At 38.4% G+C, this 23,983-nt stretch overlaps 2 protein-coding genes across 3 annotated transcripts; both read right to left on the bottom strand.

Moving 5' to 3' along the window:
* LOC104720580 lies at positions 5,817-6,800 on the bottom strand. The gene has a single exon (XM_010438469.1). The coding sequence runs from the start codon at positions 6,798-6,800 to the stop codon at positions 5,817-5,819; it is 984 nt and encodes a 327-aa protein (XP_010436771.1).
* On the bottom strand, positions 7,988-11,076 carry LOC104719521 (indole glucosinolate O-methyltransferase 1-like). 2 transcript variants are annotated; one of them, XM_010437460.2, is made up of 5 exons: positions 10,632-11,076; positions 9,261-9,877; positions 8,850-9,160; positions 8,668-8,732; positions 8,267-8,569 (listed from the first exon to the last, which is right to left on the bottom strand). In XM_010437460.2, exons 2-5 carry the CDS (start codon positions 9,728-9,730, stop codon positions 8,267-8,269), a joined length of 1,149 nt encoding a protein of 382 aa, XP_010435762.1. In that variant the 5' UTR covers positions 9,731-9,877; positions 10,632-11,076. The 2 variants fall into 2 exon arrangements, with proteins under 2 accessions (XP_019086692.1, XP_010435762.1); XM_019231147.1 differs by lacking the exon at positions 10,632-11,076 and having other exon boundaries at positions 7,988-8,569; positions 9,261-9,730.

Below are 23,983 nucleotides of genomic sequence, written 5' to 3'. Positions count from 1 at the left end.
GATGAGATTAAAGTGAGGATGGGTTATGTAGACGAGATTTGAGGGGGAATGGACGAGTAGAATACATAATAGAACAGAAAGGGGTGTGAAATCGATTGTACGGACGGCTGGACGCGGTAGTAGACAGATGGAGTACGGACGGCGGCAAGCGAACCAAGTAAGAATCTCGACCTTGGTTCACTAGAGAAACGGGGAGTCGAAGTGGAACAGAACTAATAATCTGAATCGGACATCATGCGGTGACGGTGGTATGGATTGAACCGGCCGTGTACACGAGTGGTGGTGAGCGTCGTACACTGACTAGAAGAAGAGTGATCCCAGATCGATCCTTCTAGGGTTACTTTCAAGCCAAGTCCCGGACTTTGTTGCGAGAAAGAGGTTTGAGACAAGAAGCAAAGATTCACTATTTGGAAAATTATGATTTAATTTAAATCTAAAGAGTATAAGCTAGTTGCGTTGGGAGCTTAAATAGTGTAAGGGTTTAGAGGGGACTAGGGACACGCGAAGTCGTTATAGTCCTCACACGTTTGCCCTTGACGCGTCTCCACAGACGGTGAACACGTCGCCCTTTATGTGGTTTAAACAAGGCCACACACGTCACACTATTCCAACGTTCACAATGGAAGACTCTAGATATGTTCAAAACGCAAAGTTTAAAGGAAAAAGACAGAAAGAAAGGCGGCTTCATTAGGTCGAGTGCGGATTGCCACATAACCGATGTTAAACACGGCGTTGCATGCGTCCTTGGGTTAAATGTGGCGTTGTGCGGTAGGACTCTTCGCCTCGTTAAAACCTTCTCCGGTAAACCTCATGGGAAAAACCCGAAGTAAGGAAAAAGAGTTCGAGTCATGATCCTACCATCTTTGGCGCCCTCATCTTTGGGTAAGGACGAAGGTCGTACGGATGGTCTCGCCGATGGTTGCGTTGGCCGAGTCGATCTCTTGGTCTTCTTGGTCGAAGGCTTGGACGAAGTGGTTGATCCTTTGCTTGGAAGTTCTGGATGAGCTCTTGCTCCGCGTGGTTGCACCGGGAGTGATCCTCGGCATGTTGGGTCCGAGTTGTCCCACGGGTGATACAAATGTTCCGTCGGTGTCCGGGCTGATGCGAGTGTTCCTGGCCGCGTCTCTGGTCCGATGCTCACATCATTAGCAGTAAGTGATACCCTATCAAAAGACTCATCTACACAAACACTATACGAGCCATAGACACGAACCTGTCTCTTTGACTTTGGGTCAATAACATTAATACGACATCTATTTGAGTTCCTCATTATGTTTTCTTTGCATTTACTCATCTAGACCACGGTAGTGATTAACAAACTCTTTGAAATTGCTTTGTTAAGTGATTAACAAAGTGAAAAATCAAGTGGTCATCAAAGTAAACAAAATGGAGATTAATGTGTAATATATAGACTATAGAGGATCGAAGTAAGTTGAGAGAGCTCCTCTCCACAGAATGTATCAAAACGTTGTCTCTTTAGAAAAAGTTATATGAGGTCAATAGAAAATTATGTATCGGGTCATATTTTAACCCGCGTTTTGTATAAACGCGCGGATCTGGTATGTATTGGGTCGGGTAATTGGACTTTCCTTCTTCTAACGTTGGATGGCAATGTTTGTATATAGAGTGATGATTTCGGACATTTTTAATAACATACTCTTCTTTTAACTATACAAAGGGCAAGAATAGGCATCACCATACGATCGATCGCAAGCATCGCATTCCAAACCATCACGAAGCTCAACGATGGATAAATGATGTATGTGACCTCCCAACTTATAATAAGCCATGGCGGTGCAAAGGTGGAGAGAAGACAAATTAGTGTTTGGGTAATTGCTCTTTGGTTTCGTGTAAACAATGGACCAATATAGTTTTTCCTTTATATACTTTAGTTATACCAATGCTACTTGTTACATTGATCGACGCTGATAAATCTATAAGTCGGTTAGTCTTTGTTTAATTTAAACACTTTTAGTCTTTGTTTAATTTAAACACTACTTAATACGATTGTCTGCCATGTTAGTTTTTATCTTCTTTATTTTCTATGATAAGCAATAGTCATGCTTTACTAATCGAAGCTATTAATAAAAGCAATATACCATGGGAATTCGGACTTCGTATTTTTTGGATTCAGATAGTTTGGGTAGAAGAGTTTATTATTTGTTTGAGTTTTATCATTTATTCAGTTTGATTTCAGTTCAGTTCGTTTAAGTATCGGTTTCGTATCGGCTTCATATGGATAACACCTTGATTTTATAAATCAATAGATAAAGATCCGTCCGAGGTGCGGGTTTAAAGTTTTATAAATAAAATTAAATTTAGTAAAAAATTATTAAAATTTATTGTACATTATTTATAATTTTTTTTCCTATAATACACTGATTTATATCTATATACAAACATTTTATATATGTTATTATTAAAAGTGTATTTTTTACACCTAGGTATATTTTATATTACAAATACATTATTTACCACCACCTTGAAAAAATATATATGAACAAATTAAGTCAACTATTATATGTCTCTTTATATTCACTTTTGCATAGTTTATTTAATCACTAAAATTGTTGGCTCAAAAAATAAATTACAGCACAATAGTGTATGACTAAACATGGAGGGAACCTAGGTTCTACTCTCCTTCCTTATGCAGAGAACCTTGCATCCAACCTCCTCCATCATGGAGAGAACCTTCACTTCGTCTTCCTTTCTTGGGGAGATAACCTTGTGTCCAACCTCCTACACCATAGAGAGAACTCGGCTATGCCCTTCTCCTGTATGGAGAGAACATGTTTACGTCTTCTAGCTATCCCAAAGTGGCTTGCTCCAGCAACCAATAAAACTATAGACCCTTTTCCAGCGTCACAAAATCTTTTAATATTAACAAATGTTAAATTTCCCAATGTATTTCATGAAAGTTTTTTTGACACACCATGATGTAGCCTCTGTCTCCAAGCTCCTATGGATATATCAACAACGATTTATGTTTTTCCAATCTATCTATGTTTGTTGTATGCTTGTGTTTGATTAGCCTATTTTATCCAACCATTAGGTTGATAACCTTCTCCTCTTTATCTTCTTTTGAGATTGAACGAATGGTAACAATTCTGTTTGCACACAAAAAAAGGTTTGTGACCAACCAATCAAGGTTGATAAATTAGAAAAAAAAAATTGACATAATTAATGAAATAATAGAAAATTATAAGCACAATAATATATGAACCTCAAATAATTCAAAGATGAAAATATAAATTAAATAAAACAATCTAAAACTATTACAATAAATTTTAAAATACAGTATTAGAAAAAGAAGATTCATATATTGATCTTCCTATTCAGCTATTCCAAACTGAAAAAAAGTAGAAAGTAGCAATATATTTTTTGTTTAAAAAAATAAGAAAAATTTGTCTTCCCGTTAAAAAGTTTGACCAATAGAACAAATTTGAAAGCAATAATTTTGAATAAATTATTTTGTTAGATGGATAATATGAGACGATCTATGTTTATATAGAAGTGAGTATTTACATTTTCTGTAATTAATAATTTTCGGTATATTTTCCTTCATCTTTTTCCTATTTTATGAGAAAATTTATTCCAATGAGCTCATTGTTTTTTTTTAAAATTTTTTGCTTTCCATTTTCTTGTAAGACGTACTATCATTCGACGATAACAACACTTTCGTTTTAGCAGATCTTGTATTATATAATCTCTGTTGTTATCTTGCATTTGGGAATTCATCTTTTTTTGTGCTACATGTCCTGCAAATTAATAGAAATAATAATAACACCATGTGTTAATTCCAAAAACCTTAGTTATTATGCATGAGAAACTTTGTTCACACTTCAAAGTCAAAGATTGCATAGTATGCATTATGAAATTGAGAAACGAAACAAAATTCAAAGAAACGACGACAAAAACATGTGGTAATATCTAGGAATATTTTTATATAGTTGCTTCAATTAGACAAGAAACAAATTACCTTCGAGCCTTATTCAAGAACGATGATGTGTCAAGCAAAAGGTTAATAAAAAAAACTAAGAAGAAAATTTTACCAATAAAAACAAACTATTCGAAATTATTTTGTTTGGTGAAAAATATGTCATCATCTATTCGACGGGGCCATCGTTCATCTTGAAGAGCTTGTTTCACGGTTTGAGGTTCACCTGGAATAAGCTTGGAGAGAGCAGCAACATAGTTGTATCATGGATTAGGTTTGTTGATGTTGTTTTTCCATCGTGTGATCATGAGATGGTTATTGACTGGCGGAGCAGGATGTTCAGGTGAAGCTGGATTTGTAGGTGAATCATGAGAAAGACTCGATGATGGAGATACAAAGGATGTCACTGGAACAGACGAAACATCGCTTGAAGGAGAGGCTGGTGTAGTTGGACATGTGAACTTGGGCTGTTTGGTGGAGTTGCGTGAGAATGGGCCAATGTAGGCCTGATGTTGCAGAGGCAGAATGAGTATAGGTCGCTGGAGCAGAGATTGTCTTGTGCTTGTCCAAGGCTGGTGTCGTTGTCAAAGTTTCCCCGACCTGGTGAGAAGTTGAGCTCATGGATCACGGTGTCGTTGGCAACACCAGTGGCGGCTGAGGCGAAGGTGGAGGTGACAGATGGAAATGTGATGAGGCGAGTTCTGGGATTGAAGAAGATTTGGCTGAAGAAGATGTTGATTGAAGGGAAGGGAAAACTCTCTCATCAAATTTCACATGATGGGAGATGTATATGCAAGAGTATCCAATGAAGACACACGGAGTTGAACGATCTTCGAGCTTGTTGTTTGTGTAAGGGTGTAGTCAGGGGAAGCAAAGACACCCAAAATCGCGAAGCTTTAAGAATTTCGGAGTTGTGCCAAAGAGTTTCTGGAAAGGAGTTTCCATACCAAGCACAGACGTGGGGAGACGATTGATGAGGTAAGTTGCGGTTGTAAGTGCATATGTCCAGTAAGTCTTAGGGATAACTGATGTGTGAGTAAGGTGAGACCAGTTTCCACCACATGCATGTGTTTTCTTTTCGAGATGCCTTTTTGCTCAGGCGTGTGCGGTGTTGTTGTTAGATTAGATATGCCATCGGCGGAGAGAAACAATCAAAAAGCAACGAATGCGTCTTCATTATCTGAGTAGAGAATGCCTATTTTGGTGGAGAAGCAATTTTCAACAACTGTTTGAATGCTTGAAAGGCTTCACGGACTTGGGATTTGAGTTTTAGAGGATATAACGAGGTGTGTCTGTTGTAATGGTCAAAAGGGATAAGGTAGTGATTCTAATTGTCAATAGAGAGAATAGGAGAGCTCCAGAGATCCATATAGATGTAATCTAGGGGACGAGAAGAGACAATTGAGTTTTGAAAGAAAGGTAGTTTGTGAGCTTTATTGACAGTTTAATCAGAACATAAAGTGTTTAAGGTTAAAGATTGTTTGCAGGGTATAGAAAAACGAGAAATAACGGTGTTTGTGATAGAAGTAGATGGGTGACCAAGACGACAATGTCAATCAGCCTTAGTGATTATTGGTTTGGTGGAAGCAAAGAAAGAGGAGAGAGTTGATGGTGAGGCTGGCCACTCGTATAAGTTACCCATGGTCTTGCCTTGGAGTAATCAGTCCCCAGATCTCAAGTTCTTCACTTGAAAGTGAGCAGGGAAGAATTCAACGGAAACCTTATTAGCATTGCATAAGTGATCTACATATATGACATTTTCTGTATATTTGGAACACACAAGACATTGTTTAGATATAGAGCACGAGACTGAGAGGGTAGAAATCTAGAACCATTGTGAGTGATGGGAAAACCAGTCCCATCGCCAATGATAAAATTATCACCACCACTGTATGGCTAATGAAGTGACGGATTGGAGAGATCGTTGGTGAGTAGAGCCAATGTCCATTACCCATGGATTAAAATAAGCTGCTGCAAATTTTGCACGCGGATGCCAAAGATGAAAAGGATACAGGAGTAGACCAGGCTGAGATGCAGGATTGGATTGTTGTAGCTGACTGCAACGTTTAACATTATGTCCAAAAACACCATAGAGCTGACACTTGCCTTGATATCCACGAGAGTTACGGTTGTCAGGTCTTGAAGACTGATATTGTTGCTGGTTGGTACTATTCCAAGGTTTAGTCTGGCGCTGAGTTTGTTTACCATTGAAGTTGTGTGATTGGTGTTGACATGAGGGAACATTGGCGAAGGCTGGAACTGAAGTAGAGATAGAGGATGCAGAAATCATCAGTTTTGCTTCGCTAGTGAAAATTTTTTCATGAACCTTGGTGATGGAGGGAGGCTTTTCACGTCCTTCAATCTGGTCAATAACAGACTGGTAGTCTTCACGTAAGCCAGCAATAATGAACTCAACTTTCTCTTCACGTTCAAGCGGTTTTTCTATGAGAGCAAGTTGATCAAATTGAGTGGTAAGACCCTGCATATAATCATCCACAGATTCGTCACCTTTGGGATATTGCTTAAGTTGGAGGCGAAGTTGTTGAATGTATCCCCAACTGGGATTGGCATATGTGGCAGCAAGCCTGGTCCACAGTTCTGTTGCAGTCGTGGTCTTGGTGAAAACATGTTGAATGGATGGAGATAGCGTGCCGATAAGACCGTTGTAGATCAACTTGTCTTGTCTGCGCCATTTGGTGTAGTCTGGAATTGGTGTCGTCTCATTATTGGCGGTGACAGTCAAAGCTGGTATGGAGGTGGAGCCATGGACATAGTTAGCTAGATCATGCCCATCGAGTAGGGAGTGAACTTGAAGACTCCATGTTATGTAGTTGTTGGGCGTGAGCTTAGTGATGTTTATCATATTGATGTTGAGAGCATCATGAGGTGTGACAATCCTGTCAGTGTTTTAAGCCATGGATCATAATCATGGAAATACTCTCAACGTCCCAATCCTGTAGTGTTGAGAGCATCATGATGCATCGACACCACATTCACAGGCAAGGTGGAGATGTGGTTGATGGTCCGTATCAAGATGACATTGGAACGTTGAGAGTATTTCCATAGCCGAGAGACACAATGGTTTGATCGGCTCATTAGCAAGGAGGAGGGTGGTTGAAGGACTCAAGTTGGGCATCCGGTCTCAGAACAAGTAATGTAGGGTAGCAATTGGGGTAGTTGAGGGCGCAGCTGAGAGAGATCAAGTAGAAGTAAGAGGAACCGGTAACCATCTCTCAACAGAGAGAGGTCATAATGACGGTCCTCCTAAGTCTTTGGTGGTCAGAGGTAGGGACCCAAAGCAATTTTAATGACAGGGTTCTCAAATAATCTTTGTAATAATAGAGCAGCGATGAGTGATTATGTTCAAATTGGAGTCTTCGGACAATCGAAACAATAAATCTACACAAAGGTATGTTACGGGAAAGCAATTGAAGACTTGGAACAGACCTGGATTTTTGAAGAACATAGATTGGGTCTCGAGGGCTTGTCAAGGTCCTGCACAGCTCCAGCATCAACACAAAGCTTCTGCCCAACTGCGATCAAACAAACTGCTTGGTGAAGGGATCTAGATCCGAGGAGCATAGAGATGATAAAGTTTACTTCAAGGGACACAGGTGGCAAGGATGTAACACAAGGTAAAGAAGGCGATTTGCAGTCTCAGATTTTGCGTTTGGAGGCTGGTAACTCTTGAGAAACACCTCACTGGGAGAAACCACCGGAAGAGACAGAGGGAGGGGGAGGGGATGAAGATGTAGCATGGTCGGATTCAATGAGCGTGGGCTTGATGAACCTCCGGTACGTTCATCATTGAAAGAGACAAAGAGTAAGTTTAGGTAGAAGAGGAGAACACGGGGATGACAAAGCAGTTTCTCTATATATAAGTACAAACCAAAGAGATAATATGAAGAAAAATAATATAAAGTTTTGTGTTCTTTTATAAACTCTGATTGGAACTTATGAGAGTACAATATTCCAAAAATAAAGAATAATATAATAAGCATAGATTACCCTATTATTGGTTTAGAATTAGAGTACAATGTTACAATGTCCTAGAAAAATAAAAAAACTAATAATATTAAGCATAGAGTACAATACTCACCAATATTGGTATATAGTACAATGTTCCAACTGGACTTTATTGCACAGCCTTAATACAAACATCTTATCAAATGATCAACACAATCTTGAAAGAAAAACAAACAACCAAAACCACAAATCTTTCTTACAAAAAATTAAAAAGAATAATAAAAAAAAAAACATGTTTTTTTGAGTTCATAATCTCCTCCCACGCAAAATCAAGTATTGCTTATTTTTTTGTAAACTCTGAATCTATTTGTGGAATTCGATAATAGAATACGTATAAGAAAGATCAGTTATTTCACATTTATGAAAACCCGCAGCAGAGGCTAAAGCTTCAAACTGAGAAGATGACCTCATTTCACCACCGGAACATTGTGTTAACATCAACATGTCCATACCGAAGACAATGTTAGAGAAATTGTCGTCGTCCCTCTTTGGTTCTGATGGTGCAACCGTGTCAACTATTATTACTTTCCCCTTTTCCGGCAGACTCTTCCAACAGTTTGTTAGTATCTTTACACAATCTTTCTCGTTCCAATCACGTAACATCCGCTACAAACATTTTATCCATCTTAATTAGTTAGTTTGTAAATATATTTACTTTATCCATTAACCTTTTTCATTTAAATGTAGTTGTATATATAACTTACTCTCAAGAAGATTGCATCTCCTTTTGGAACTTCTATAAACATATCTCCTGATACATGCTCCACTCCTATATATAACAAATTTTAGTAGGACTAAATAAACTTAGATAAATAAATATATAAAAAGGTTATGGAAAACACCATTCAGTTTAGTACTTGTCAAATTTGTATTAAATGATAGGTACCTGGATAAACATGAGCAGTGGCTATAATTGCAGCTAAATCGAAATTGATGCCCTTTATTTCAGGGTACTTGCGAGTAACAAGATTCATTATAGTGCCAAGTCCTCCTCCGATATCAACTAAAGTCTTTACATCTTTGAATCCTTTGTATATTTCTAAAAACTTCTTCATGATCATGGTAGAAGATTCTGACATTGCCTTGTTAAATATACCAGCAAATTGTTCGTCCAACTCAATGTATTCGTAGATTCCCATGCCATGGGCAGAACTGAATGCATCTTTTCCATCTTGTATCACATCCTTCAGATGTGTCCTGTAACATTAATTCAAAGATTATCAATTAGCCGGTTTGATACAATTGAGGCTATCAACTACTATAAATTGGCTGATCTGCAAATAAATAAGGCACGTACCAAGTTTTGAAAAAGACCTCGCTCTGGAGCAACATGAATTGGGTCATGAGCGAACCCGAGTCATCACCGCGGTTTAAGAAAAACCTGCAAATGGGTTCGGCTGCATATACCCTTTGGGTCATTCCGGTTTGATCGTTACCCCCGGTTTCAACTACACGACACTTAAAGATCGAGTGGCTGACGAGTAACCGTAACATCCGGTCTAACAAGATTGGCGCCTCTGGGTTGATGGGCTTGGTAGGGAGAGCAAAAGCTATCTCGGAAGAGGAGAGCCACGCGTCTTTGCCTAGCGCAGCGACTGTGTCAAAGACGCCAAGCTCCAAGGCAGCTTTGAAAACCATGGGAAAAGCCAATGAGTTGGCGATCCTGAACGCTTGCAAGCTCATCAACTTTTCGTCAAGTTGTTCCTGTTCTTTGGTTAGACCCGGTTTGGGGGAAGTGGTTAAAGGTTCTTGAAGATGGTTCGTCATTATTGTTCTTGGTTGGAAATTTGAAGAAGGTAGAGATGGGAAGGAACTAGGAAAATAGGATGGCTTTAACAGTTGGGACTTAGAGCGCCATTTTATAGGGAGATATCTCAAACCAATTGTCTTCAACCATCCTTAAGACCTTAACCACTTGAATAAATAAAACTTAGATAAATAATCATTAAGAGAGTTAAATAATACTGTGGTTATAACATAAAGTAGGTAAAACATCCAACGTTGGTAATACGACACACAACAACGCTTATGGTATATTATTTAATAAAGACTTGAGAAATACGACACACAAGACTTATGGTATATGTTATTTAACTACGAGATAACCAGCGGTGCTGCGGCTTAATTTTCTGTACTTTTTATTATTATTTTACATTTGTTTAGTATTATATAATTTAATTCCAATTTTAGTATTTTAGAACAAAAAAGGGTTTCATGAATTGGTTTGTGTATATGTCTATATTCTACTAATACTAAGCCCCCAAACAAATTGTAACTGCATAAATTCGTTTAATAAAAAAACGAATATGTAGAAGTAACTTTAACAATAATCAACTAAACGCAATGTACTAAACTACGGTATGTACGGCCGCTGTAAATACGATACAATATGGCAAAACAGTAAAACCGTCATCACATAAAAAGAAATACAATATGGGAAAACAATAATACGAGAAGACTTCACCATTTAAGTCTTTGGGTAATGATTTATTGAATAATTTATGTGACTGAGTTTAATGTTTATTTAGAGGCCTCATAAAAAAATGCAAGCAAGTAGGGAAAGAATAATGGGTGAATTAGGTAGGTCGCCAAAACTGGGATGTAATGAAGAATATAGCACGTTAAATCTGGATATTAGGTGATTAACCAAAGATCAAAGAGAAATTACCAAAATATTCTCAGTTGGTTGGAGGTGGGTGGTCGGAAATGTCTGGCCGCAGGTAGGTGATCGGAGGTGGATGACCGGTGGTGGCTGGCCGGAGATGACTGGCCAGAGATGAGTGGACGGAGGTGGCTGGTCGGAGGTGGCTAGCCGAAAGTTGCTGGCCGGAATTGGTGATCGGAGGTGGCTGACTGGAGCGGTGGTCGGAGTGGTGGGTGGTGGCTGGCCGGAGCAGTGGTCGAAGTGGTGGGCAATGGCTGGTGGTGGTAGGGATGGTGGCTTTAAGCGTGATGGTTATAAAGATGAAGTTGTCAATAATACCTAAAATACATCCTATATAACCTTTTGATGATTATAATGGTTAGCAAGTTAAATATAATTTTTTTTTTTTTGCCTTATTTCTTCCAATTTCTCAAGAATAATCATAGGACAGAAAAAAAAAGTATGAATTCATATACAATACAAACACAAGTAAACAGTAAAGAAAAAATAACATTCAATGTGGACATATGTACTATATTATCGAAATTGTGTTCAATACAAAAAAAAAATAGAAAAAGATTAAAAAAAGTTAAAAATTGTTTAATGATCACAAGTTGGATATAACTAACTAACTTTATAGAATATTATGACAAAATTTACAATACTATATATGACACTAGATAGAAGAAACCTAGATCTAAATCTATACAAACTATGAGAAAATGGCAAAAATCAAAACGCTTTTTTAAACTTGAACTTTGGTATCCTGTAAAAATCAACCAACCATCCAAAAATTCAAATTTTAAACCTGAACTATGTAAATTTGGCCGATGTCAACATCTATTTAAACGGTGTTAATTAGCGGATTAACGGTGCTGAGTCAGATGACTGACAAACAAATGAAATTAAAATCAGTCAAAACGTTGTCGTTTTGAAGTGAAAATAATATTGTTGGTTAGAAGATGGACTCGAACCTGCGGAGCATTAGCCACTAAAATTACTCTCATACCACTGCGCCATATTGATTCATTATAAACTAGCTCACAACGCGTCAATATATATCCTATTTGTTTTTCTCTCTTCTTCTTTTGCTTCCCATCGGGACTGAGACCAGCCGCCGGGACAAAAGCTCTAGAATCCAAAAATCAAACTGGAAAAGAAGCCCATGTTAACCCCAAGTACTTCCAATAACAATCATGCTAAGAACAATTTGATTTATTCATATCAATTTGATTCATAAATTGGCAAATCATAATCGAAATTAGAAAGGTTGTCTCTGCTCTTAATTTGAAAACGACACGAGGTCAATAGCTTCGACGGAGAGAAACCAAACACTTTTCGCCGGAGTCCACAGATCTGGAGATTCCTCGGCATAGTAGAAGAAGAAACGACGTTAAATGAACAAAGCGGACGATTCGCTAAAGGAAGTGATACTTGTGACGACAAAAGAGAGATGATTGCAGGCAGAGAGGAGAGACGAAGATGACAAGCCCGACAAGTCCAAATTATTGCTCTACAGATAACTCTGTTTAATAATTTATCCTACAAAAGAAAACCCAATAAGTCGATGTGTCCGAGTGGTTATAGCGGAGAAGTTAATTTTATTTGGGCTTCTTCCACCCGAGTTCAAATCCTATAATATGTGATTTTATACTATTTTTAAAACTAAAACGACGTCGTATGGAAATTCTTGCCATGTGTTTGCCACAGTGTTATCTGACTCAGCACCGTTAACCCGCTAATTAACACAGTTTAAATAGACGTTGAAATCGGCCAAATTCACATAGTTTAGGTTTAAAATTTGAATTTTTGGATGGTTTAGGTTGATTTTTACAGGGTACCAAAGTTGAGGTATGAAAAATCGTTTGAGAAATAGTTTGGGTTGATTTTTGCAGTTTTCCCATGAGTTTGTCTATATATAACGCAACGACTTATCCTAACTATGAATCCAAACAATAAATCATAAACCTGACCCCCTCAAAATGACCAGGATTTGTTCCCGCAACTTGACTTTTTAGTATGCGGCTAGCCAATGTGGATACCCTTTATGGTGAATTCGACCTACAAGTTTTACCAGTAGGTTTCCTATGGACCCTAGTCTACATCTTACAACCAGAATGGGAACACCTTTACATAATCCTCGTTCCTATAGAGAACTTATTGGTCGACTTCTTTATCTCACTATCACTAGGCCGGATATCACCTTTGCTATCCATCAACTTAGTCAGTTCATCTCTGCACCTTCTGACACTCATCTTCAGGCGGCTCATAAGGTACTCAAGTACATCAAAGCTAATCCTGGACAAGGCTTAATGTACTCTGTTGATTCTGAACTGTGCATAAATGGTTTTTGTGATGCTGACTGGGCGAATTGTAAAGGCACTCAACGATCTATCACTGGATATTGTGTTTATCTTGGTAACTCACTTATCTCCTAGAAGTCTAAGAAACAGGGTGCCACCAGTCGGAGCAGCACAGAATCTGAATACCGTAGTATGGCTCAAGCGACTTGTGAGATCATATGGTTACAACAGCTGTTTAAGGATCTTCACCTTCCGGTAACAGGTCCTGCTAAGCTTTACTGTGACAACAAGTCGGCTCTGCATATTACCAGGAATCTTGTTTTTCATGAGCGGACGAAACATATAGAAATTGACTGTCATACAGTCCGAGATCAGATCAAAGCTGGACATCTTAAAGTCTTTCACGTTCCTTCGGAGAATCAACATGCTGATCTTCTTATCAAACCACTCCATCCAGGTCCTTTCTATGGATTGCTCTCTAAGATGTCATTATCAAGTCTGTATCTTCCGAACCAGACACCTTGGAAGCTACAGACTTGAGAGGGGAGTACTAGGATACATGAGGATTGGTTATTGACTGATTAACAACCGGTTAATCCTGGTTCAATTAATTTGGTTAATACATGCTAGTATATAAGGAGATGAGATAAGATCGATGATGGTTAAGCTTTGTAATATACACATTTAGTTCTCGTTGAGAGAGTTTGTTAGAACCGGTAGTGGTTCTTTGCTTCTTCTTCTTCTCCGATGTATTCTCCGGTGAATCGGATTCTTAATACCACTCCTAATAAACTGGAATACCAAGGTGATCCTAGAGGATTGCTTTGGGATGATGGTTGTAATTATGATGGCGTAAGAAAGGTGTACGTCGACTGTACAGGTACTATATATAGTGTCAGGTTTGAGTATGATAATGGCGGAAAAGTGTAAAGGAGGAATGCGTGCCGACGTGATTTAAAAATGAAAAGGAGGTCATGATTCTATTAACCTAATTCTTTTTTTTTTTTTTTGGATTTCTATTAAACTAATTCAAGTAACAATATTTATCGACCATTCATATATATACATATATATATATATCGGTTCTTGAGGCGCTTATACAAAGCTTTTTGTGATTGCAATTTGTGCTTGACTATCCAAATGGAGGGGACCTTAATAAATCTGAAAAGTACGACTCTTAAGACGACGTGGATTTCTTCATTGATTTTCAAAACATCAAAAAACAGAACCTTTCCAACATTTGGGGAAGTGTCTGATGGTAAAAAATTTGTGCTGGGGAAGAATGATAGCGCTCTTGTTGGGTTCCATGGATATGATAATGTTGGTTTGAGTACTCTTAATGCTCTAGGAGCATATTACAGCCCGTTCCCTCCTACTCCTGATGCAACGAAACTAGAAGCACAAGGTGGTAATAGAGGAGCTTCTTGGGACGATGGTGGTACTTTCAACAGTGTTGACAAGATTTACATTGGACTAAGCGAAAACGTTATAGGATTTGTCAAGTTTATGTACTTCAAAAGCGCTCGTTTGGTCATTGGAGATGATCATGGAACTAAAACCATGATAACTCGTGTCGACGAGGTCATTAATCCAATTTTCCTAATTTAAAGATATATAGTTTAACTTTATTATCATTCTTCATGTATTATGTTTTTCTTGTTTTGCAGTTCAAGTTGGATCCGTTTGAAAAAATCATCTCAGTGGAGGGTACATATGATGATAAATCAGGAGGTATAACCATGCTTAGGTTCAAAACCGACAAAATAGACTCTCCACACTTTGGATTCGGTAAAACACCAACCTTCGTGCTTCACAAAGATAAACACCAGATCGTTGGGTTCCATGGAAAATCCAGTAACATGCTTCATCAACTCGGGATCCATGTTCTACCCAACGGTTTTAAATTTGCTTTTTAATGCTCTCTTACTTTTTTCTTCACTCTACTACGTCTTTGGTTTCTCATATTGTGTGGCGTGCGTGTCTTGCGACAATCTCATGTAATCAATAACTCATGTTTTCATGACATCGTATCTTCAAATCTCTTCTACTTATAGCGTCTCCTATGTTGTTTTGTATAAGTGTCTTTCNTATTTATCGACCATTCATATATATACATATATATATATATCGGTTCTTGAGGCGCTTATACAAAGCTTTTTGTGATTGCAATTTGTGCTTGACTATCCAAATGGAGGGGACCTTAATAAATCTGAAAAGTACGACTCTTAAGACGACGTGGATTTCTTCATTGATTTTCAAAACATCAAAAAACAGAACCTTTCCAACATTTGGGGAAGTGTCTGATGGTAAAAAATTTGTGCTGGGGAAGAATGATAGCGCTCTTGTTGGGTTCCATGGATATGATAATGTTGGTTTGAGTACTCTTAATGCTCTAGGAGCATATTACAGCCCGTTCCCTCCTACTCCTGATGCAACGAAACTAGAAGCACAAGGTGGTAATAGAGGAGCTTCTTGGGACGATGGTGGTACTTTCAACAGTGTTGACAAGATTTACATTGGACTAAGCGAAAACGTTATAGGATTTGTCAAGTTTATGTACTTCAAAAGCGCTCGTTTGGTCATTGGAGATGATCATGGAACTAAAACCATGATAACTCGTGTCGACGAGGTCATTAATCCAATTTTCCTAATTTAAAGATATATAGTTTAACTTTATTATCATTCTTCATGTATTATGTTTTTCTTGTTTTGCAGTTCAAGTTGGATCCGTTTGAAAAAATCATCTCAGTGGAGGGTACATATGATGATAAATCAGGAGGTATAACCATGCTTAGGTTCAAAACCGACAAAATAGACTCTCCACACTTTGGATTCGGTAAAACACCAACCTTCGTGCTTCACAAAGATAAACACCAGATCGTTGGGTTCCATGGAAAATCCAGTAACATGCTTCATCAACTCGGGATCCATGTTCTACCCAACGGTTTTAAATTTGCTTTTTAATGCTCTCTTACTTTTTTCTTCACTCTACTACGTCTTTGGTTTCTCATATTGTGTGGCGTGCGTGTCTTGCGACAATCTCATGTAATCAATAACTCATGTTTTCATGACATCGTATCTTCAAATCTCTTCTACTTATAGCGTCTCCTATGTTGTTTTGTATAAGTGTCTTTCGACAGTACTATCACGTAATATAATTTTTGGGTTCCTAAAATTCAAGTCTGCAATAGCTTCTCCAGCTAGTGTTGATCTTCTTACCCAAGTTGCAAAACCACATTGTCATTTGTCACAAATGCATCTTATGTTTTGGTTCAATAATACATTTCTGAGCTACATACACATACATATAGAAATTTAGGCAATGCCTTTTGGATAAACTTTGAAGCTTGAAGTCGGTTAATAAATAAGCTAAAAGGAAAGTTGTAATTACATTAAGAATAAGAAAAAGAAGGTTTATAATTATTTTAGGATGAGTAAAGGAATTCTAGTTCTACAAATATGGTTGTTAAGTTGTGACAATCATACAAGAGAGATCAGAGAGCTTTGTGTGTTTAGTTTTGAGAGAGATATTTTCTAAACATTAAAAAGAGAGTTATTCTTTATACACAAAGCTAAGTTTCTATTCGAATTATTTGGTATCAGAGCATCAGGTTAAAGCAATCCGAGTTGTGGATTTGATCTTAATGATGGGAAAAATCACAGCCTCATCACGTCCAAAAGAGTGGGACAAGGCTGTCTCTATTCAATGTCCTCTACTTACCACCACAAATTACACAGTATGGTGTATGACGATGAAGATCATGCTGCAGATTCATAAAATTTGGAAAACAATCGAAATAGGTTCAGCCGACCCTGACAAGAATGATGTTGCTAGCACTGTTATTTCAATCTATTACAGAAGCTCTTATATTGCAAGTTGGTGATTTGGCTTCTCTGAGAGATATTTTGAATTCAATCAAGTCAAGGAATCTGGGAGCAGATCGTGTCAAGGAGGCACGATTACAGACTCTCATGTCTGAATTTGAGAAGCTAAGGATGGTGGATCCAGACAAGGTCGATAACTTTGCGGGAAAGTTATACGAGATAGCAACAAAGATTACATCACTTTGAGAATCAATTGAAGAACCTAAGCTGGTGAAAAAGTTCCTAAACAGTCTTCCTAGAAGCAAGTTTATTTATCTTGTAGCTTCTCACGAGCAAGTATTGGATTTGATCACAATAAGTTTTGAAGACATAGTAGGAAGATTCAAGGCCTACGAAGAAAGAATACTTAGCAAAGACAAGCAGGAGGATATACATGTGTCAATTGTATCAATAAGATATTGATGTGTGTCCAAATTACTGCTTAACATGATTGCGACATGTGTCAATGATGTGTATGTATTTTATAGGATTTTAACCATAGTTTTTACACTTGTTTTGAGTCTTTTATTGAGTCCAAGTGTGTTTTAGAGTCTTTTTAGTCTTTTGTGAGTCTGTACAGGTTGTAGGTTACTTTGGAAGGAAACTGAGTGTTTTGGGATGAAAACAAGCATCTGGAACAAATTTGGTGAAGAATGGTCGGACTAGCAAGCAGATGGAGCAAACACAGAAAAATCATCCAGGAACGGTTGATCCTCATACGGGATCGACCGATCTTGTACTCGAATCAACTTTTCTTTTCTTGTTTTAAACTAACTTTTAGGGTTTTATTTTAGTATTTAAGCACGAGGCTCGATCTCTAGAAAGACACCTTTTATTCTTCACAACTATTGAGCACTTGTAAGCTTTGGGAGAAGATCTCTAATCCTTTCAACTTCTTTGGAGAAGATTTTTGAACTCTTTTACTTCTTTTTGCAATTCAATTATGTTTTCTTCATCTTTAATTTGTTGTTTCTGTTTCTCCATGTCTGAGTAGTCTTCTTATTGGGTTTTGGGTTTTAAAGGGGGTTTATGATTTTATAACTAAGGTGTTTTAGATTTCAGGTTTAGGAACCTTGTGAACAGATCAAACCTAAACTTTTATTGCTTGCTTGGTTTGCTAGGTCCAAAGGACGGTTTAGGGATTAGCAGATTTAATTGCATAGATAGTAATCCTGCGGAAGTATGTTAGCTTTACAACAGTGATTTTGTTTCAGGTGCATGCAAACAAGAAGCCACAAGCCTACTGATTTGCGTAATCTGGGAAACAAGGAGTTAGCACAGCTTGAACGCGAAAACCGAAAAGCCAAAATCCAGACCGACGCTATGGCTGACGGAAACAAAATGGAGGCTCGCCAACCCAACCCTCAAGTAGCTATCGCTTGACAACAGCAAAGACAACTCCCACAAGAGCGAAACAAAGCTGATCCGAATCCACCAGCAAGGCAAGCCCCCTTGAGGGATGATGAAGCTCACAACAGGCTGTTTGCAAATCGATCTGCGATCCAGCCACCAGCTCCTGCGAGACAAGATTATGAGATCAAGCACAACCTTATCAACTTGTTTCAGAATCATGTGTTCAATGGGATATCGTCGGAAATTCCTCTAGATAACATAGAAGCTTTCGAAAGATTGACCAGTACGACGAGGTCCAATGGTGTCCCCTACGACTACCTTATGCTGACACTTTTCCAATTTTCTCTGGGAGACAAGGTGCTTAGATGGTTGAACCTCCTGGATCCAGGATCAATCACCACTTGGGAGCAGTGTAGAGCCGCTTTCCTGAATCATTTCTACACTAAGTCTCGATCAGTAGAATTGAGAAGAAAATTCACCACTATCTCACAAGGCGGTATGGAGACTTTTTGCGAAGCATGGGAGAGATTTAAAGAATACTTGAGGGACTTTCCCCATCATGGCTACACACAAGAGAACTTGATGAACAATTTTTATGGAGGTATTGAGCAAAGGTACCAGATGGCGCTGGACACAGCTAGCAGAGGAGATTTCTCCACTAACACCGCCAATGAAGCAAATCTTCTGATTGAGAATCTCGCTGCAAGCAACAGCAACCATGGTACAGACTATGACCGATCGGTAAGAGTCAATGCTGTTGAGACTGATGCCATCAAAGACTTCACGACCAAGGTAAATCTCCTCCTAAAAAGAGACCACAAAAGTGTCAACATGTGTGAAGAGCAAAATGGAGTGTATGCAGATTTTGGGGTTGATGCCTCTCAAGATGTAACTGAGGAGTTTAACTACATAGGAGGACAAGAAAATTTTCAGAATCGCGGTTTTAATCAGAATTTCTGAAACCACCTGAATTTATCCTACCGAAGCACTAATGTTGAGAATCCTCAGGATCAAATCTACCCACCGCGACCTCAGCATAACAACTTCACACAAGGATTTCAAGCCAAGGGGACAGGATTTGGAGGATCAAACTTTCAGCAAAAGCCTCAAGTGAACAGATTCTCACAAGGTTTTCAAGCACCCCAACAACAACCTGCTGCCCCACAAGAAAGCAAACTAGAGCAGATGATGCAGGCTCTGATGGATAATCAGAAGAAAAATGCTAGAGAGATTAACGTCAAGATAGACAACATGTATTCGGAGCTGAATGGGAGAATCAAAACGCCGAACACTCACGTGAGGGTCTTAGAAAATCAGGTGGCACAAGCTTAAGCAAGAGTCAAGGCACCCCCAGGAACACTACCATGCAATTCTGAGGCCAACCCAAATTCATTCCTGAACGCCATCACTCTTCGAAGCAGGAAAGAGATAGAAGGACCACAACTGACAAAAAGGACTTATCGATCCTCCGAGCAAACTGGCCGAACCGGGGTGTGCGAACAGAATGATGACCCCATCAGCAATACTCAAGAGAATGTGGATGATGTTGATATTTCTAGTACTAAGGAGTCTTATAAAGAGCCAAATAACAAACCCCAGCGGCCGTATACACCCAAGCTTCCTTTTCCGACCCGCCATAAGACCAAGATACAAGAGCGAGAATATGCGATGCTAAAATCAGTGGTGGTAGAGCTTCAGGTCCGACTACCTTTCATCGAAGCAGTGCGAATTGTTCCATCTCTCAAGAAATACATGAAGGAAATCCTGACCGTTAAGCTCAGTTTGGAAAAATGAGTGATGTATGTTACGCATGCGTGTAGCGCCACACTCCAAAACCGAATGCCATAGAAGTGTGGAGACCCATGTCCTTTTACTCTTCCCTGCACGATTGGTGAGCTCAAGTTCAATCATTGTCTATGCGATCTTGGAGCCAGTGTAAGCTTGATGCAACTAAGCGTAGTGACTAGACTGGGATTGTACACCTTTAAGCCGACTCAAGTCACCCTCGTTCTAGATGACCGTTCTACTAGACGTCCAGAAGGGTTACTGGAGAACCTTCCAATACAGATTGGGAACTGCTATATACCTACAGTCTTTATTGTTCTGAAGCTCGATGAGGAATCTCAAGACCCTATGCTACTTGGTAGGCCCTTCTTGGCTACTGCTGGTCAATGATAAATGTCCGTGAGGGAAAATAGATCTCCATATGGATGATTTGGTACTGCAATTCAATTTGGAGAAGGCGGCTAAGAAACCGACCATTGATGGCCAGACTTTCTGGATTAATACGGTCGAGGAGATAACAACCAAGATCTATGAAGAGGTTTGTTTGAATGACAACTTGGCGGTAGCTTTGACAAAGGAGGAACCAGAGCTAGGTTACTTGGCTGAAGAAACTGCCAGAATGGCAGAGGCACTTGACGCTGCAGTGCACCTCGAACGTGAAGTCTTGTTCCTCAACATACAAATTGGATTGCCCAATCCAGCAACCAGATTGGCCGATCCGGTCTCTTCTGTGGAGACCACTGACGAACATGGAGGATCAACCTTTCTTGTCTCTGGATTGGCCGATCCCAACCTTTGCCCTATCAAATTATGCAGGACATTTTGCCACATTCAAAACTGCGACTAAAGTACTTCAAGTCGGCCTATGGTGGCCTACCCTATTCCGTGATGCTCACGACTTTTTCTCCCGATGTGATGCTTGCCAGTGAAGAGGGAACATTAGCAAAAGGAATGAGATGCCACAGTACTTCATTTTAGAAATTGAGGTGTTTAATTGTTGGGGAATCGACCTCATGGGGCCTTTTCCACCTTCTTAAGGCAAACTTTACATACTTGTGGCAGTGGATTACGTCTCTAAATGGGTAGAAGCATTGACAAGCCCAACCAATGACTCAAAGGTGGTTCTTAATATGTTTAAGCATATAATTTTTCCACGGTTTGATGTGCCTAAAGAGGTTATTAGTGATGGAGGGAATCATTTTATCAACACGCTCTTTCAGAATCTGTTGAAGAAGCATGTAGTTACACAAAAGGTTGCCACACCATATCATCCTTAAACCAGTGGGCAGGTTGAGATCTCAAACCGTGAGATTAAAAGCATTTTGGAGAAGACAGTGAACTCTACAAGAAAGGATTGGTCTGCAAAACTTGATGACGCATTGTGGGCCTACCGGACTGCTTATAAGACGCCTATCGGAACCACACCATTCAAGTTGGTATCTGGGAAATCATGCCATCTTCCTGTTGAGTTTGAGTACAACTCAATTTGGGCGGCTAAGCAAATGAACTTCAACACCAAGACTGCAGCCGAGAAACGCCTTATCCAGCTGAATGAACTTGATGAGACCCGCATGAACGCATATGAGAGAACCAAAATATACAAGGAACGGACGAAGGCATTGCATGGCAAGAAAATTGTTCCAAAGATGTTTCCTGGCAAACTACGCTCTCATTGGTTCGGACCCTTCTGGATCAAAGAAGTTATGGCTTACGGTGCCGTCTTCCTGGGGAACCAAGAAGGAAAGGAGCTTATGGTTATTGGCGAACTCCTCAAGCCATATCTTGCTGAACATGCTCCAACAGAGGATTCGATCGTCCATTTGATGGACCTCCGGGCTGCTTGAGCAGCAGAACAGTCAGGCTCGCGACTCTAAACAAGCGCTCATGGGAGGCAACCCAATGGGGTTAGCTATGCTTTCCCTTTCTTTTTATTTTTCTCTTTAGAATTTTTCTTTCGTTTTGTTTTCTTTAGGATATACTTGATGGTCATGTTGCTACGGAGACTTTATGGAACAAGTAAGACTTTGGTTTATCTCTGTGTTCAGTCTAAGTAACTATTCTTTTTTTAACAACAAATATGAAAGATTGACTCAAACGAGCCAATTGGAAGAAGAACTGTTTACATAGGTAACTGCATGCGGTTGAGTATGAACTTGTCGTCCTATCTGCAAGCACATTTACATTCCTTGAAATCAAAGTCAATGAGAAACTTGAGAATTCCTCCATATCCACCTCTGACTAAATGTTTTAATTAAATTAAAAAACATTTATTTTTAATATATCAAAGCCAAAAAAACAAAGAAAAACAGAGTTTTGTTATAAAATTGTGTGAGTATACATCACCACAAGTGTCCCTCCTTCATGCAATCCATCACAACAAGTATCCCTCCTCATGCAATGCATGTGACACTTGTTTACTTGATTTACCACTTGTCACCAATCCCTCTATGTTTGTCTTTGTCTTCTCCCTCTATAAATAAGAGCTATGTAAAAGAGAAGGAGAGTGGTGAGAAGCCTTTCTATCTCTAGCTTCTCTCTAAAGTCCATACACTCATCTCTCTAGATCTCTTCTCTTTTGATTCTTCTCAATAAACATTTTGTTACCTCCAAGCTTATAATATAGTTCATAACACGTTATCATCATGATGTCTTTACTGCTAGAGCTTTTACGAGGTGAGTAAATTTATATTGTTTCAATTTATGTTTATAGAACATAAATATTATAGGCATCGTGAGATTATGTCTTTTTCCGGATTGATTCTTATAAGTAGTAGGCTTTGTCTCCTTTACAATCAAATGCATAGCTAAGTGATTTCCGGACCGATCATGAGATATATGGTAGGCTCTGCCTCCTTCATGATCACATAAAAGCTTGTCTTTTCCGGATTGATCGTTATATATGGTAGGCTTTGCCTCCTTCATGATCAAATAAAAGCTTGTCTTTTCCAAATTTATCGCTATATATGGTAGGCTCTGCCTACTTCACAATTAATAAAAAACTATGTCCTTTCCGGAAAGTTTGTTTTATATGAAAGGCTCTGCCTAATTTATGATCAAATAAAAGGCTTTGTCTTTGCCTCATTAAAATGAAAATTAGGCCTCCTCAATTCTTACATGGGAAGCTATGATTTCTATTTTATTTTCTAAATTTCTCTATCTATTTCTTTTATTCGTTATATAATAAATATATCTTATATGAGATTTAAAGACAATGAAATGTCTTTAAGATCAAAAATATATTTTTCTTATGAGAATATATTAAGCCCATGTAAATATATTTTAGACAGTGCAAAAATAATTTGAAGGTCTAGATGAGTTAGTCTCTTGACTTTCAAAGGCATCAGATTCATAATTATCGATGTCTAGTGTTCTCCAAAGTCTCAAATAAACTCATGCAGTTTCAAAGACATTTTGTGTGCGTAAAATTATTATATTGAGACTATAAATAAATATTGTATCGCATGTTCGACCATATTGGAGACACGCATGTATATATAATTATATTATGCAAACAAAGATGGCAAAATGATAATAAATATGAAATTTACTAATTGTTGCTTTAAGAATAGCAGAACTCGTCAAGCCATCATGATCTAAAAAATGATATATAATATCATTGAAATTTATAATAAAGAAAAAGAAGTTTATTCAAACATTGCATGACTCTTTTCATATTTTCTGAGGTAATATCTAATTTATGTTGAATTCATTTCAGTTTATTTAAATTCATTTAAATTTAAATTTATTATTTACGGAGTCGATGGTTGTATGCCTCCTCCTTAATAATTTGGTAAGCTATGCCTCCATAGTCATATAATCTTGGCCAAAATCACCATTTTTGTTTAAACAACCTCATAATGTATATGATGGTTCATTTATTTTCTACTCCCCATATTAAACCCCGAATACAAACGATGTAAAATAAGATTTGGTCAAAAGTGAATGGACATAAAAGTCATCATCTTGAGAGGGGTAATACTAATCTTACATCTTATAAGGATCTAAGATAATACACATGACCAAAATCGGTATGTTGTTGATCCTTAAGTGGCATTCAGTACGAGATGAATG

The sequence above is a fragment of the Camelina sativa genome, chromosome 10 (assembly GCF_000633955.1).
Source record: "Camelina sativa cultivar DH55 chromosome 10, Cs, whole genome shotgun sequence".
Taxonomy (NCBI): Eukaryota; Viridiplantae; Streptophyta; class Magnoliopsida; order Brassicales; family Brassicaceae; genus Camelina; species Camelina sativa.
The sequence above is the reverse complement of the archived record's forward strand: the minus strand, read 5'-3'. Positions and strand labels throughout refer to the sequence as shown.